The following is a 15,915-nucleotide window of genomic DNA, read 5'->3' as shown; positions in this document are numbered from 1 at the left end:
GGAAGAGAACAGCAAATTCTGTTCTTGCTGATGTTTGCAAACAAAATGTAGAAAAACGGGGTGCATCAAATGGTGTATGAAATGGTTTGTCATTCTTGAACTTCACCTCAGGATTTTCGAGAGCCTGTAGGACTAAGCTAATGGGTTTTATTTATTAATTGTGGTTGCTGTTTTAGTACCATAAAATACTTCAAGTTTTATTAGTTGAGTCTGTGGAAAGCAGCTTTCCTCCAGATTTTTGAAAAATTTACTTTGGTAAACTCATCCCTATGAATGTGAGTGCATTTTGGCCAAGGTAGACTTTTTTGTTTGCCTTCTTAAAATGACAAGGGTAGGTTTGAGATGAGCAGATGATGAAAAGGTACTTTTTAAAATTTATTTTTATATTAACCTTTTATAGAAGTAGGTAGTCTTTGCTAGAGCACACTTTTCCTTTAAGTTAACATACTGCATATTTGTTGAAATTGTAAAAATGTTGTAAAATAAATTCATCGCTATCCTAATACCTGTAGTGGCCAATCTATTGAGAATGTCAGCTAGCTTCTTCTTGAAAATAGAGATACCATTTGCTTTTTCCAAAAACAAGGAGAAGACCAGAACTTGGAATTACAAGCCTGAAATAAAACTAATGATGGCTACAACAGTAGCCTACTGTATTAGAGAGGGTAAATGCCTGAAAATTTCCATCATTCAGAACTAACTTGAGAAGGTAGTGTTTGCAGGCCAGAGAAACAGAGTGACATTGTTTTCCTTTTAAGTCTCTTGTTACAACTGAAGCATTTGTTGAATCCCAGCCTGAGGTATTTTCACCAAAGCTTGCTGGAGCAGTATTTTGCCACCCACAGTGGCTTCTATTTGTGCTGGTGTAACTGGTTTTTGGGCAAAGCAATGAGCCAGATTGGTAATAAATTTGTGCGTAAAATAGCTGTTTACCATTGTCTGTTAAAAACAGCCTCACTGAAGAGTCTTTTTATTGTTTTTGTTGTTGTGCTAATGTAGCTCAGGTAATTCTGTTATCAGTGTAATTGCACGGGGGCTTTTTTATATTTGAGAGAACACTGAATATTCATGTAGTTATTTTATTACTGGTATATGGAAAAACTATGTTGTTGTTATTATGCAGAAGGTGTTTTTGTGTATTACAGACATATTAAGCAGTTACTTGCACTTTTATTTTGTAAGGGTTTTAATAGAAATTTGTAATGATGACTGTTACAGGCAGCTAAGTCTACTTATTTTCCCTTTATGACAAAAAAAAGAGAAATATCTTTTAATTATTATCAGTTTGTTCTGTTCTTTGCTCTTTTTGTAGTGTGTTTTGTTATTTCCTTTCTGGAAACTCATTGATTCGGTTTATTTCTGGAAATAAAGCAAATGAAACTGTCACTGGATCAAATTGTGCAAATTATGTCCTTTGTTGTATCTAATTTCATCATTATGAAAGATACTTTATTGTTGCTTTGCAAATTAATTAGTTTCAGACAGTATTGGCCATTTGATGTTCCCATGACAGGCTGGGGAGCAAGAAAGTTATGTGCAGAATTTGTTCCTCTCTCTTCATGGGAACAGATTTTAAAATGTAAATATTTTTCTCCTGTAACAGAGAACATAGGGAGTAACCCTTACCAAATGTATGTCTTGCTCAACACTACATGCCATTATACAGGAGTGACAGCTCTCACATCTCTAGTTAAGAAAAGGCTTCCAAGTCATAACAGTAATAAAAAAAGGAAAAAAATACTGATTTTATCAATTCCATGCACTGATCTTCCTCATCCAGATCTTTATATCTCTCTAGTTTATATGGGCAAGAAATGGTCATACTGGTAAATAAAGAACCCCTGTTGGATTGTATGATTGTGTTAAGAAGAGGATCTGCTCTGAAATTATTGGCGGTTAAACATAAAACACTGTTTAGCAGCTATAGTTTTCAGATACTTGTACTTTTTTTTAGCTTTTGGCTAAATTATTTCTGTAGTGAATTGTTTGTTACGTTCTTTTTTTTTTTAATATTGTCAGCTTAATCCAATCATTCTTTTGCATACATCTAGTAACCCAAAACTTGGAAAACTTGAAATGATGTTTCTGTTAAGTTACAGTTTTTTGAGAAGTGGTTGCAAGTGCAAAGTGGATCATTAATTTCTGAGAGTTTTAGTTGATATATGCAGACTGTTCTCATGTACCCAGGCTATTGTCATCCAGAGGGATGGAAAAGCTTGCAAAGTTATTCTGCTTTCTAAAAACTGTTCAGAAAAAAAAATCTTGTGTTAAATTTTTGAGATGAAGGGGACTGTCCTCTCTAAAGGAATGAGAGGCAGCAGTACTTGCAGAAAGGAGGCTGGAGAACTGGAATGGTAATTTTTCAACAGTAGTAAGTCACAGAGGCAGTGCATGTTTGAAAGTGACTTATTGATACCTGTTCAAGGCAATCTTTCTCATCAACTCTTTTTACAGCTCTGATAAAGTCAGGCTTTTACTTGCTCTTCTGCAAGATTGGTTGGTGATTCTTCCTTTCTCTTATATGGAGCTTTTTCTATGGAGATAGGGGCGAGGCCTACCCAGAGACTGAGAGGTATTGAGGCAGATGATGGTGTAGCCTTAGCTTGTTGAAGAGAAGGCTGATTGATTTTGACAGGAGGGTCTGTGGTGGGGGATGAACTACATGCTTCACAGTATTTTTAAGTAAGTAAAGTAATCAGTCTGGGAGTCAGAGGCAAAAGGGTTGAGCAGACAAAGGGGTTTCAAGAGGAGGAAGCCATCATGGAGAAAATGTAAGTTAAAACTGATTTATGTCTTACTATATCTTGGCAATGTGCAAAATCCAGCATAGCTGAACACTTTCTACTGTGAAGACTCCTTGAAAGTAAGTTAGGAAGGTTCTACCTTTTCCATTTTTACTGTCAGTAATATATCCAATCTTCTTCTCCACTATGTGTATCTGACAGGTGCCTTTAGGTGAGCACTAATTGTCTCTTTGGTAATCATGGCTGTCTGTAGTATTTGCCATGAAAGGCTGATTGGCTACTCATGCCTTGAGTTTACTTAGTATAAAAGAGCAACTGTATTTTGGTATAAGGTTTTCTAATGCAGCTGTAAAATCTGGATGTTCACACTAAATAAATGAAGCAAGGGCGTATACAGGTGATTGCTCCCTATTAGGTGTGAGTCTACTGATAGCCTGGGGTGGTAGGTAAAGACTTATGCATGCTCAGAACTTGCTGGGTGTGCTAAAGCTGTAATACAGTAGAGCAAGTGTGGTCATACTTCTTCCATTTCAAGAAGCAGCAGTTTCAATTTTCAGACAAAATAAGCTTCTCAGAACTCTTGATTTCAAATGTATTGCTTAGAGAACACTAAGAAGACAGGAGTTTCTGAAACTTGGAAAAAGATGTGTTTTTGAGATGATGGAACAGGAAAAATTAACCATTTTTGGCAAAAGAGGATTTGTATTTTAACATGTCTTAATAGAATGATAGCACTTTCAAATTGTAAAATGCTGACCATGTGTTTAAAATAAAAATTGCTGCATCAGTAACTGGCTCAAGCATCGCTTTTCAAGTAAGTCTCCTTATATAATGTCTGAAATATCTGGGTTTTTCGGTTTGTTTTTAAATGACTCCTTTGTAGCTGAACTCTGCTGATTTTAAGAAAGGTCTTTAAAGTGAATCTGAAGGAATTGTTTGGTCTTTCATGGCATGTTCTGTGTGTATATTATAATTGTATGGAATTCCTTGTTTTCTCACTTAAAGATCACATTGGAGGTGGGAATGTTTGTTAGAGAAAGGCAAGCTTTTTAGGGAGTGATAATTTCTCTTTCCTGGAATAAATGATATATTTGGAAAAATTGGTAGGAGGTTGATACATACATAATCCTTTTATCAGGTCTAAAAAAAAAAAAAAGCTATGCTACATCTTGGTTAGCATCACCAAGAGATGATCTGTCATCATTATTTGATATATCAAATCAGAGGCATCTGTAGAAACTTGAGCATGGCAGCTCAAACTGTTGATGTGTAATTAATGATTAATTTCTGTCAGTAGAAACTAATCTGAGGTGATTTCAGAACTGACAGTACAAGTTTAAATATACATTTCATGGTCTAATTTAAGAGGTACTTCTGCTCTGAGATGCATCATCACTAGAGGTGAAAACCTAAATGTGTATTTATGGTCCACTCAGATGTAATCTAGATGACTGAATGAGTGACCATGGTAAGCAAAACATTAGAACATGATTTATCCAAAACTTATTTTACATGCATTCATGCTGGTACTTTCATAGTATAAACATAGGCTGAAAGCTTTTCTGTAACAGCTGTATTCTTTTCAGAGACAAAATAATAAGGCAGAGAGTAGGATTCTAGGATTTGTAACATAATCTAATAAAGCTCTGTCTTACTTAAAGCAAATGGGGTTACAGTTTTCTTAAATCTTGTACATATGAAGTAATTTTAAATTCAAACTGCCTCTAAGTCTGTTATCAGTGCATCAGTGAATGTAAGATCTGAATTCCTGATAGTAATTTTAAAATTAAAAGAAAAACATGTATATTGTAGTATTGTCATTTAAAGTCTAGTACACTAAGCCTGATCTGGAAAATCACTGGCTTTAAATTTCAGCATTTGCATCAAATCATCAGTTAACTATTTTAATAGCCAGTTATTTTTTTTTTAATTAGGTATGACAAGGAGATATCTCTGCTAATACAGAAAAGCGAATAAGTTAATTACAAGAAGATACAATTAGATTTAGGTAAAGCAACTTCTGAGCTAAAAAAGGTGCAGAGTTGCATGTTTTCTAGTGTCAGCCTTTCTGTTAGCCTTCTAAAATGTCTGATAGAATATGGGGAACTTTTACAATCATATAGTTGCATAAAATTATATCTTGAAACATCCTTATTTTCTTGGTACATTTCAGTTGTTATTTAAAATGTTTAATCATAACTAAATTTACTCCTTGTTGAAATGACAATGTTTAGTAAATCTTATATTTCATATATACATTATTTTGAAAGAATGAGAGCTACAAGACCATTGCACACTGTTGCCTATTGTCTTTTATTATATTTTCAGTTCAGATTTCACTTGTGGTTTTATTCCTTATCATGTGTTTGTGGCTTCAGACATCTAGTACAATTTTTAGCAGACCTTGCTATTTTCCTGTCTTTGCCTTTTTAACGTTTCTTATAAGTCCAGCACTCTTTGAGTCTCTGGGAACTTTTGTTTTGCAAAACACCAAAATTGCACTTGTTTTCTGTTCAGTAATTCACAAGAGTTTAATTTTTTAAATTCTCTTTAACACTTAATTATGTTATATGACTGGAAATGAGTGTATTGTCATAAGCATTTCAGGAATCAAGGAGGCATGATAATCCATGTACTTGTTAACACCTTTGAAGAGCTCTGAAATATTTGTGAGATCATCTTGGTTTTATAAAAAGACTATTTATGTTGCTGTTCTGCTGTATTCTCTTCAGCTGTCTGTTGCTTCTGTTTTGTGCTCCTGTAGTTGCACACAGATTGTAATTTTCTACTTCCTAACTGCTGAATTTCCCTTGTATGCTTTCTGAAGGACTGTCAGATTTCTTTGACACTAGTGCTGCCTGGATGAAAGGTTATGCTCCACAGTTGGGCAATTTCATAGTGCAGAGGTGTTGGATCACTGTCATCTGATTGCAGTGATTTGGTGTATCTAGATGGCCTTGTGTTCTGTCATTTAAGTGAGAGAATTTCTCAGACTTGCCCTTGCTTCAAGAGGCTGTGTGTTCAGCTCTTCTAGATCTTCTTTGGACACTGTTTAAGTGTCTTTGAATAACTGGTTGTTTCAGTCCATATCGATTAAACGTTTGCTCCTTTATGATAACAAGGTTGTCCTCTGAGGTAGAACATAGTGACAGCCAATGATTAATCAGAACAAAGATGCATTTACTTTGTCCAGTACCCCTTTTTGACAGAGGACAGTAGTAGACATTCTTAAAAAATACGAATGGGGGAAGAAGGTAATGGTTCCCTGCAATGCTTTCTCAGTGTCTTTTCTTCTTAGGTTAATCAAAATACTTGTGCATACCACATTGTAAAAAAAAAAAAAAAAAAAATCCTTGAATCCCAGAATGGTGCGGGCTCCAAGGGACCTGTGGAGGTCATCTCCAAAACCATGGCTCTCTCAGGGTCATCTGAGCAGGGTGCCTAGGACCACATCCAGAGGAGAGTTCACAGCTTCTCTCAAGCTACCTGCAAATTAATTTTATGAGACATAATTCAAGTTAAAGAATTTGCAGATTGCCTATTTTTGAACAAAATTCCCCAGATATCAGTGTAATCAGTAAGTCTTAAGACTTGCAAATAAGTGGTTATTTTCAGTGTTAAAATAATGGATTGCTTTAAATGGTTTGGTAACTATTACTTTCAAGTTAAGATAATGGAATCCAAAGTGTAAACTACAGGAAACATCTAAATTTTTCACCTGGACTTTGCATTCAAATGTAATCTATGTAATGTAATGTAATATATCTTAGCTGTGGTATCTATACAGTACAAATACTTATACATGTTCAGCATAATAATTGTTCAGGATTTTATGCAACATGTAATCTAAATTCAAGATAAGTTGTACAATTCATCAAAGCAGCTCCCTGCATCATGATTTATCCAATGTGTTCTTACATGCTTCAGTTAATTTTTTTTTTTAAATGGAAAATGTTCTTGTATCTTTTTCAGGGTTCAGCTGATCCCTTAAACAGTGCATTCCACCTGACATACAACATGGTATTGAACTTGCTTCGAGTAGAGGAAATTAACCCTGAATACATGTTAGAAAAATCGTTTTATCAATTCCAACATTACAGAACTATTCCAGAAATAGTGGAAAGTAAGTATTGCTGTGTGTTCTCATGTGAGTAGGTATAATGGCAATATGGTATATTATGGCAAGGTTGGGTAGTTAGACTTTATTGTGCTCATAGGAGTTTTTAAATGTACAGTTTTTGTCTTCCCTGCCAGCAGTTGCCACTGCACCGTTTGTTGCCATGTGATAGTTTCAGTAATTTCCCCTTGTTCTTAGGACACTGATATGCACCGTCAGTGTATGAAGAGAGCCTTCCTCTGTGAGTCAGACAGGAATGATTATCACATTGCTGAACTATAGGGTGGGAAGAAGGAACGAACAATTTTAAAATTCCCGTGGCTTATTTGAGATGCAGGGAAGAAAAACCTTAGGGAAGAAAAGTCTTCCTCTTATTAATATCTCAGTACAAGCTGTAAAAAGAACTTAAGCACATTCCATTCAAAGTACTGTAGGTAAAAAAAGTTTAATTATACTACAAAGAAAAATTCAGAGAGATCTGCATTCTGAGCCATGATCCTTGAATAGTGAATTTTTGTGACCAAAGTCAGTATCTGGAGATTTCAGCCAGTGTTTGAAAGTGAGGCCTCCTTCAGAACTTACTCCAGGAGAGTCTTAAGAACATGAGAGGTAATTATGATTATTGAGCAGTTAATTTGTTAATTGAATGTTAAGAGAGAAAGCATGTATGTGCATGTAACTTTGATAGCCAAGCAGAGGGAAGGTTTCAGTTACCTTTCTGTTAGTTTGCAGGTGTAGTAGTAGTTAAATATAGTATTATATTTAGTATTATAGTGTTGTGTGTGTGTATATATATATATATATATATATATATCTATAGTATTATAGAATGGGTTATTGTAAATAAAAAATTAGTACTAGAAGTGGTCACAAAATACGAGTCAAGGAGATGTGAAACACTGATTACTCATTTTGTCTGAAGCTATTAATTTCCAAGAGATTTTACTTTTCATTATAGGAGTCAATAATTTGGAAGCACAGTACAACAAAATTGTCATTCCCAATGAAGAAAATGTGGTGATATACTACAGAATCCGCCAGCAGCTTGCAAAACTGGGTAAAGATATTGAAGAGTATATTCACAAACCAAAGTACTGCTTGCCCTTTCTACAGCCAGGAAGACTGGTAAAGGTAGTTTGATTTTTGTTTTGTTTTGCTTTTCATTCCTATCTATTTGTGAAATTTGCAAGGTTCATTTGTGTTTGCCACTTTACCATCTTGAAAAATTACATGCGTCACACTAAGCACCAATTTAGACTTGTGTTTCTTCCCTAAACATTCAATAATGCATTAAAAGAAATACTGTTTTCATTAATAATAGTAGTCCACGACTACTGTAAATATAAAAAAATATAAAAAGTTTTGCTTTGCTTATTGTATATGTATGTTATAATGTCTTGTAACATTTCCAGGTGAAGAATGAAGGTGATGACTACGGATGGGGAGTGGTTGTTAATTTCTCTAAGAAATCAAATGTTAAGGTAATGTACACATTCCATCCATTACCAAAATATAAACCTGACTGGTTTTTCAGAAAATAAGATAAAACTATTTCTTTATAGTTCTCAAAGGCAAAAAAATTTCCTTTTCCCCCAAATTTACAAAAAGCTCTGAACTTCCTGAAGTGAAAGTGTAAAGAAATAAAACTGTAAAAGATGGAGAACACTCCAAGTCTCGTGTTCAGTTTTAACTTCTGATGTATTTGTGGAGGAAGTGCTTGCTTTTACCTAGCGCTGAAAATATTTCAAACTACGTTGTTTCTGAGACATTGCCAGTGTTAATTTAAACTGTTCATGAGAAAGGTACTGTTTTCTCTGAGAAAGTATACAACAGTGGGAGACTGACATTTAGCTCCATGAGGAAGGTTATCTTAAACTGGCAAATTGTGCCTTGAGTCCTAAATTAGTGTGTGAGACATGGAATTGTTTGTCCTCTGAGATGTTGCCATAGAGTTGGAAAATTTAAATACACAGAGAGCAAAACAATAGAAATGGATCTGAGGGTATTTGGAAGAAAAGACAGAGGGCACTGATGGAATAGAAGCCAGACTTTCAGAAATGTATTTTCATAGTTGGTCTCTGCATAACCCTTAAATGCTGTGTTGGTCTCCCTTTCAGAAATGTTTTGTCCAGCTCCTCAACTCTAAATGAAAACCTAAGTTAAAACCGAATTTTTCTGTGGTAGCATTTTTGCTATAAATTTATCAGGAGAGCATTGGCTTTATTTGCTAGGACTAAATGCAAACTTGTCTTTAAGTTCTGGTGGTACCTGTTCATTGTGGCACCTTTTCGTGCATTTCTAACGTGTTCATTAAAGAGGAAATGAGAAAAATATGTTCATACAGAGCTTATTAAAAGAGATTTTGCTTTGTTTTCCATCTTCCTTTTGAAAATCATATTTCTTTCATCTTTCAAATTGAAAAACTGGGCCGTTACTGCTGTCACTAAAATCTTAGCTTGTAGATTACTTTTCTCATAAAGACACAAGTAATAAACCAGATTGTCCCTTAGTCTCAGCTTTCTCTGTAAAATTCCCAACTTCTGTGTCATTTGGAGGCAGTTCTTCTATCTGTGTCATATTTTATTCACATATATAATTTGCCTTCCCTATCTGGCCTGTTTCACTGTTGTATAAACCTCTGGGTTTGAATATTGGCTTTGAAATTATAGTCTGTTTTGCAAGAGATGGATGTGGCTCTGGCAGCACTTTTTTCATTAAGTCATTCTAGCAGCTGGATTGAATTTTTCCTTCTGAGTTTGTGGAAAGAATGACAATAGGTGCTGGAAATGAAGGAACAAACTTAAAGCTATGTAACTTTTAAAGTCAGTATGAAAAGACTAGTTTCTATGAGCAGAGGCAGAACAAATTACTTGAAGTTATTGTTTACCCATTTTAGTCTCTATTCCATGCATTTTTGTCTTCAGACACAGATGTCATTCCCCATTATTATTTAAAGTATACAAGTATACTATGTACTGGAAGGATATTACTTATGTTATATCTTGAAATCTTCGTCCACTTCTAAGCTGAACAGTTCTTTGGGTTTGCATTTAGGAATTATGTTGAATTCAGTATATATTACTAGGTTAGTTGCAAACTTTTCTTTCATATATCAGCATTTCTAATTAAATCCTTTTTCTAATGAGAAATCCATGTAATTAATAATGAATTTAGAGTTATATGTCTGTATTTTACATAATACTCCTTGTTCTTTGCACTGCAAAAGCAAATGCATGAGTCATGTCAGTTATGTTTAGTATGTGTAGATGCTTTTATGTCATAATTTCACAAATCAGAGTTCCACTAAACTGCCAATGCAAATAGCACTTTGCTATCTACTGTTGTCCAGAATAGAATTTATCTCAAGGGGTGCTTGCTATATAGTCTACGTTACAGTAGGCAGCAAAATAACTATGTCCTTTGGTATTCATAGGAAAGATTCCCAACTCTTCCTAAATGACAAATTTTATTTCCACTGGATTGTGCCAGCAGTAAGCTAGTGATACCGTCGTACTGTTGATAGTCAGTATTATCTGATCCCTCATTCCAGACATGAAATTTTTGTCTCTTAGAAATTATTGATACTAAAATTTGAGATGCTGCAATTCTATCTTCCCTGTTTAAATTATTACAGTCTTTGTATATTTATAATGTTTACTACATAAAGACCTGTTTTACTGCTGTGTCGTGGTCACTGAATTTTCAGTAAGTTTGATGTTAATAATCTGGGACTCTAAATTTGTTACTTGGGCTATCTTTCTTGGTTCCTGAGCGTGACCATCTTTCTTATTTTGATTTGTTTCCAGGCGCTTAAAGTAAGAGATGTTTCAGGGCAAATCTAAAATCCTAAGAATTCAACTAATCTTGCAGTACTCTGCCTAAGAGGGCTTAATTTTTTCATTGTAACACAGGAATTGGTGCAGCATTAATTAAAGAATCATTTGAACATGATATGACAGAGAAGTCTGTGGCTAACAAGTGTTTTAAGGGTTCTAGTCTCCTCTTATTCTTGCATACAGAAACATGTCTGTTGCTGTTCAAGGGTTTAGTACATATACTGTTGTAGGAAACCCGTGGAAGAAAACACATTCAAAAAGCACTTGTAGATTGAGTCACGTCTGGTCAGCATAGTCTAAAAGTTGTTGGTGTATGTAAACTTAAAGCAGCAGATGTTTATGATTTTTATACTCATGCTTTTTTAGTAAGTTTATAATACAATCACAATTTTTCCTCTCATACTTTTCTAGACATCTTCAGTTCTAGTATTTTGTGTAGTACACTTGTCCAGCTATGAGTTTAGTCTCTACTTCATTGAAGTCAGCATTTTGCCTTCCCTGCCTTTGGCTGGATGCTGATCTGGTACATGTGGGTATTTTAAAATTCTGATCTCAGAATTCAGAAAGCTTCCACATGGTATTTTAAAAGATTTCTGCCTTGTGTCTTAGGCCTAACTTATTTCTGTTCAAAATCCTAAAAATATTTGTGTGTGGTAGGAGTGTATTTGAGTGACTCTAGTCATATTGATCCAGTCAAATAACTATTGCCAGCCTTTTTTAAAGCAGTGTGTAAAGGTTATGGCTTTGTGAACTGTAGTCTTTATTTATCACATCTACGTGTTTGTGTTTTTTAAATGAACAGATATTACTGGTCCAATATAGGGTGTATAAAGATGCAGCCTGCAAGATGCAGCTTTCTCTTACCACAGATTCAGGCTGTTATACTTGAAAGATTTTTCAGTGGTCTTTGTCATGCATGAAAACCTGAACTTGAAAACCTCCAAATGAAAGAGATCCACTAAATTTTGTGTGGCTTTGTTTGTTTTTTTTTGTTTTTTTCAAAATGCAAAGTTCAGTACTGCTAGCATGATGCAAGTATGCATTACAGTTTTAAAACATACTGCCTTACTTTGAACGAGCTACATATGGAAGAAAATGCCTAAAGCTTCAAGCATGGGCTACTCTGGCAAGGGAGGATGGGGGAGGGTGATATTTTCAAGGGATCTTCTGATCAGTTCACCAGTGTGGGTTTTCAGAATGTACTGCAACACTGAGCTGATACTCGGTAAGAGACATAGTTCATTTAATACCTTTAATGCTGGAGAAATAATGCATTTTTCATTCATTCCTCCTTGTTTAAAATAGCTGCTACAGACTGCTCTTTTTCTTACCCTCAACAGCCAAATTCTGGTGAATTGGACCCACTGTATGTAGTTGAAGTGCTCCTGCACTGCAGCAAAGACAGCTTGAAAAATTCTGCTACTGAGTCTGCAAAGCCAGCCAGACCTGATGAGAGAGGAGAGATGCAGGTTTGTTACATGTGTTTATTCTCAGTAGTTCCTTGTAAACTTTCCCAAATCTTCATTTCCAAACCATTTGCAAACTATGCTGAAAGAGAGACTGATGCATTTAAGAAAGAGAAGAAATCTGTAACTTAACTCTTCCTTCTTAATAAATTAAAGTAATACATTTTTAGTAGTATTGTTTGACAGATGATTTTTTTAGCAGTATCTTGTCTCTGGGAACAGAATTTCTTTTTTAATTTCCTTTTAATTTCTTAAAATTACTTAGGCTGGAAAAGATTTTCAAGATCATTGAGTCCAACTCTTGAACACCAATTTGTCACCTAAATCATAGCACAAAGTGCCACATCCAGTTTTTTCTTAAACCATTCCAGGGATGGTGACTCCACCACCTCTCAAGATGCCTTTGCCTACTGTCTCATTCTAAAATTCGATTGAAATTGTTTTTATTGAAAATATTTGCATTATTTAAAATTTTCAATTTTAAAGCCTATATCAAGACAAATAGTTGCAATTTTCAGGTCAGTGGCAGTTTAATTTGTCTGCACGTTTTTTCTCTGAAACTCCATTTAAACCTTGGAGTTTAATAAAGTATTGATTCTTTGTGGTGTCATGATGGTTCTCATAACTAAGGAAGATGTATTTTCAAGTTTGATGTTCTCTGCTGGTAGCATTCTTCGTTAAGTAAATGACAATAATTTGCCTGGTTTGGATCAGAAGAGGTATTCCAGCGAGTAAGGTGCAAGGTAATAGAAAAGCTGTTGTTTTGTTTTCAGTTGTAGTCTTTCTCCAGATATAAATGCATTCAGAATTTTTGGACAATTACTTTTCTTATTTATGAGTACTTTAAGTCATTGGCCACATTTTCTTGCTTTCTAATACGCCTTTCCCCACTGCTGTGTCCTTGAGCACTAAGCTTTCCTTTTCCCTTGAAAAAGTTTTGCTGTGGACCAATAATAAGAGATATGGGTTTTTTACTGCTTTATGAGTTACTATATTATTTTTGACAGGTTGTTCCTGTTTTGGTGCATCTTGTCACAGCTATCAGCAGTGTCCGACTGTACATACCTAAAGACTTGAGGCCTATTGATAACAGGCAAAGTGTGTTAAAATCTGTTCAGGTAAGTTCCACTAGGCTGTGTAAGCATTCTGCACCGAGTAGTGAGGTACTCTTGAACTCAAGGCAACTTGTTCTAAATAAATTTGTGTAAAGTTTCTGTCTTCAGCCTTATTCTTTAAAAGCCACAGTGTATGTCAGTTGTTTCTTCTTGTCAAGTAATTTTAAACTGATTTTGAAAACTGGTGAAACATCATATAATTTACATTACAGCCTCATGTGTCTCTATAGTTATGCCAGCTTACTTGTAAAATGTAGTTTGTTTTGCTGCTACAGATCTTTAAAAAATTGTTTTTTCATCATTTTAGGAAGTACAGAAACGGTTTCCTGATGGAGTGCCCTTACTAGACCCTATTGATGACATGGGCATCAAAGACCAAGGGCTGAAAAAAGTAATCCAAAAAATAGAGGCATTTGAGCATAGGATGTACTCACATCCTCTTCACAATGATCCAAACCTGGAAACCATATACAAACTTTGTGAAAAAAAAGCACAGGTAAAGATGCTAACCAAATAACTTGGGTTTAGCTTCAGGGGTGAGAGGGAGATTGTCTTCTTACTTGCTTTTCTTTTTATTTGCAAAGCCCAAATCTAACCTTTTAAAATTATTAAATGCCGCTAACAGTTTGGCTGGGTTGGTGGTATACCCTTCATTGGTACGGATACAAAGTATGTCTGAAAAGAAAACTTCAGAGGAAGTTTTCAGGAATTAGAAGGTTACAGGGGTCTTTTTCACTGAGTAGACATATGACATATGACATATGAATTGTACTGAATAGCACAATGCAACATAGGAAAAGTCTTCATAGATAATTTTGCTTGTAAATTTTTAATATACTTGTGCAAACCTACATTGGATTGAAGGGGCTTATAAGCTTGAGAAATGTACTAGAGAAATCATTGTGTTCTGCTTCCTGAGCTGACTCTCAGCCTGGAAGCAATGCAGGAAGCAATGCACTTTTATATAGAATTGTACCTTCTTAGACTGAAATTGGTTGTGCATAAAGCCAGCTCTCAGGTTTTTCTGCTGCTTGAGAAGGTTCTCCAGGAGCCACTCCACAGAAGTGAGGTGGTTCTGTACAGGCATCACAGAATTGCATGTAGTAAGACCTGACGGACCAAGCAGCTTTCTGTGAGGGTGTCTGCTGTAAGGATATAGACAGTGACTGGGATGAACTGCAAGCCACTGGGGAAGTGCTAAAAGAAAATAATGCATGTGGCCTACATTTCATTGAATAATTGATTAGCTAAGACTTGGTATCGGTCTCAGACAGTGAGCGTCCATTTCTCAACAGAGGATTGCTTTTTTGTCTTTTTAGTGTGGGCTGATTTGGTTTGTTTCCCACTGTGGGTAAATAGCTTAACTTCCCAAGCTTATAATTATTTATTATTATTATTATTATTTTTAGTAGTAGTAGTATTAGTAGTAGTATTATTATTAATGTTGTTGTTATTAAATTTGTTTAAACCTTCCTCTTAGAAGACTTAAGCAAGTTAACTAGTCAAATAGTATGTTCATAAACCATTGTTCTGAGGCATTTGTGTAAATTAAACAATGTCTTTAAAACAGTCACATCTGTTTAGCTGCAAGGTGTAACTCCTCTCCTTCTGGCCCCCCAGATTGCTATGGATATTAAAGTAGCAAAGCGAGAATTGAAGAAAGCCAGAACTGTCCTGCAAATGGATGAACTCAAATGCCGCAAGCGTGTTTTGAGAAGACTGGGGTTTGCCACGTCTTCAGATGTTATTGAGATGAAAGGACGGGTTGCTTGTGAAATCAGCAGGTAAATGGCTTCTGTGCAAACTGTTCATTGTTGTGAATGTGCATTTTATTGTCCTTGCTAAAATTAGTTCTTAATGTTTATATTTTAAAGTTTTAAGACCATTAGAAAACGGGTCCTTCAGAGACTGTGTTCTCTGTAATAAAGGTAATATACTGACTCAAGCAGCTTAAGTAAAGGTAGCAACTTAAGGACAAAATACAATGGATTTTAAAATAAAAATGTAGACATGAAAATTCCAAAACAATGGTTAATTTTGTGCCTGACCAAGGTATTAGCATGTTTTCATTTCATGTTGTACATTGAGGGGAAGGTCTTGATTTCTGTGGTTGACGTTGAACCACGACTATTGGTCCAGTCACTGACAAATGATTGTCAGCACTTGCCAAGTCACTGATGGGTTTGGAATAGAGCAAAATTGCTTCCATAGGAATCTGTGAAGTGGTGCATTTTACTGTAATACATCTACCAGATACATATATATTGAAAAAGATGAAAAAATCATGAATCAGACTTGAATATCTTACAGTGTAACTTAGATTTTGATAGGATTTTGTATTTTTAAAAGTCACAGTGATTGCTGTACACTTTGTCTTAGGTAAGCTTGAAAGCTGCTACTGGTATTTGTTTGATAGCTAACTGCCCTGCAAAATTTGATAGCAAGTGGGGAAGCTGAATCAGAATTTTATCTACTTCCTGACTGTCTGGAACTGTTTGAGTTACACATCTCTTTTTTTAAAAATCCTATTTTGTTTTTCCCCCATCCTATGCATTTTTTGATAAGCTCTAAAAATAGAAGTTTCGTCTTACCAAAAATGTGGTGTTTTATCCAAATAAGTGTGTTTGGATATTACAT

The 15,915-nt window shown here is 35.1% G+C and overlaps 1 protein-coding gene across 1 annotated transcript in view; it reads left to right on the top strand.

Annotated features, from left to right (window-relative positions):
• The window catches only part of MTREX (Mtr4 exosome RNA helicase), a 42,120-nt gene that overhangs the window by 18,657 nt on the left and 7,548 nt on the right, over positions 1 to 15,915 (top strand). The window contains exons 16-22 of the mRNA XM_056513508.1: positions 6,717 to 6,867; positions 7,820 to 7,992; positions 8,274 to 8,342; positions 12,038 to 12,166; positions 13,171 to 13,281; positions 13,586 to 13,774; positions 14,899 to 15,062. Coding sequence (XP_056369483.1) covers positions 6,717 to 6,867; positions 7,820 to 7,992; positions 8,274 to 8,342; positions 12,038 to 12,166; positions 13,171 to 13,281; positions 13,586 to 13,774; positions 14,899 to 15,062 — 986 coding nt within the window. The remainder of the gene's footprint in view (positions 1 to 6,716; positions 6,868 to 7,819; positions 7,993 to 8,273; positions 8,343 to 12,037; positions 12,167 to 13,170; positions 13,282 to 13,585; positions 13,775 to 14,898; positions 15,063 to 15,915) is intronic.

This window comes from Oenanthe melanoleuca, chromosome Z, assembly GCF_029582105.1.
Source record: "Oenanthe melanoleuca isolate GR-GAL-2019-014 chromosome Z, OMel1.0, whole genome shotgun sequence".
Taxonomy (NCBI): Eukaryota; Metazoa; Chordata; class Aves; order Passeriformes; family Muscicapidae; genus Oenanthe; species Oenanthe melanoleuca.
This window is presented reverse-complemented; position numbering and strand designations above follow the sequence as displayed.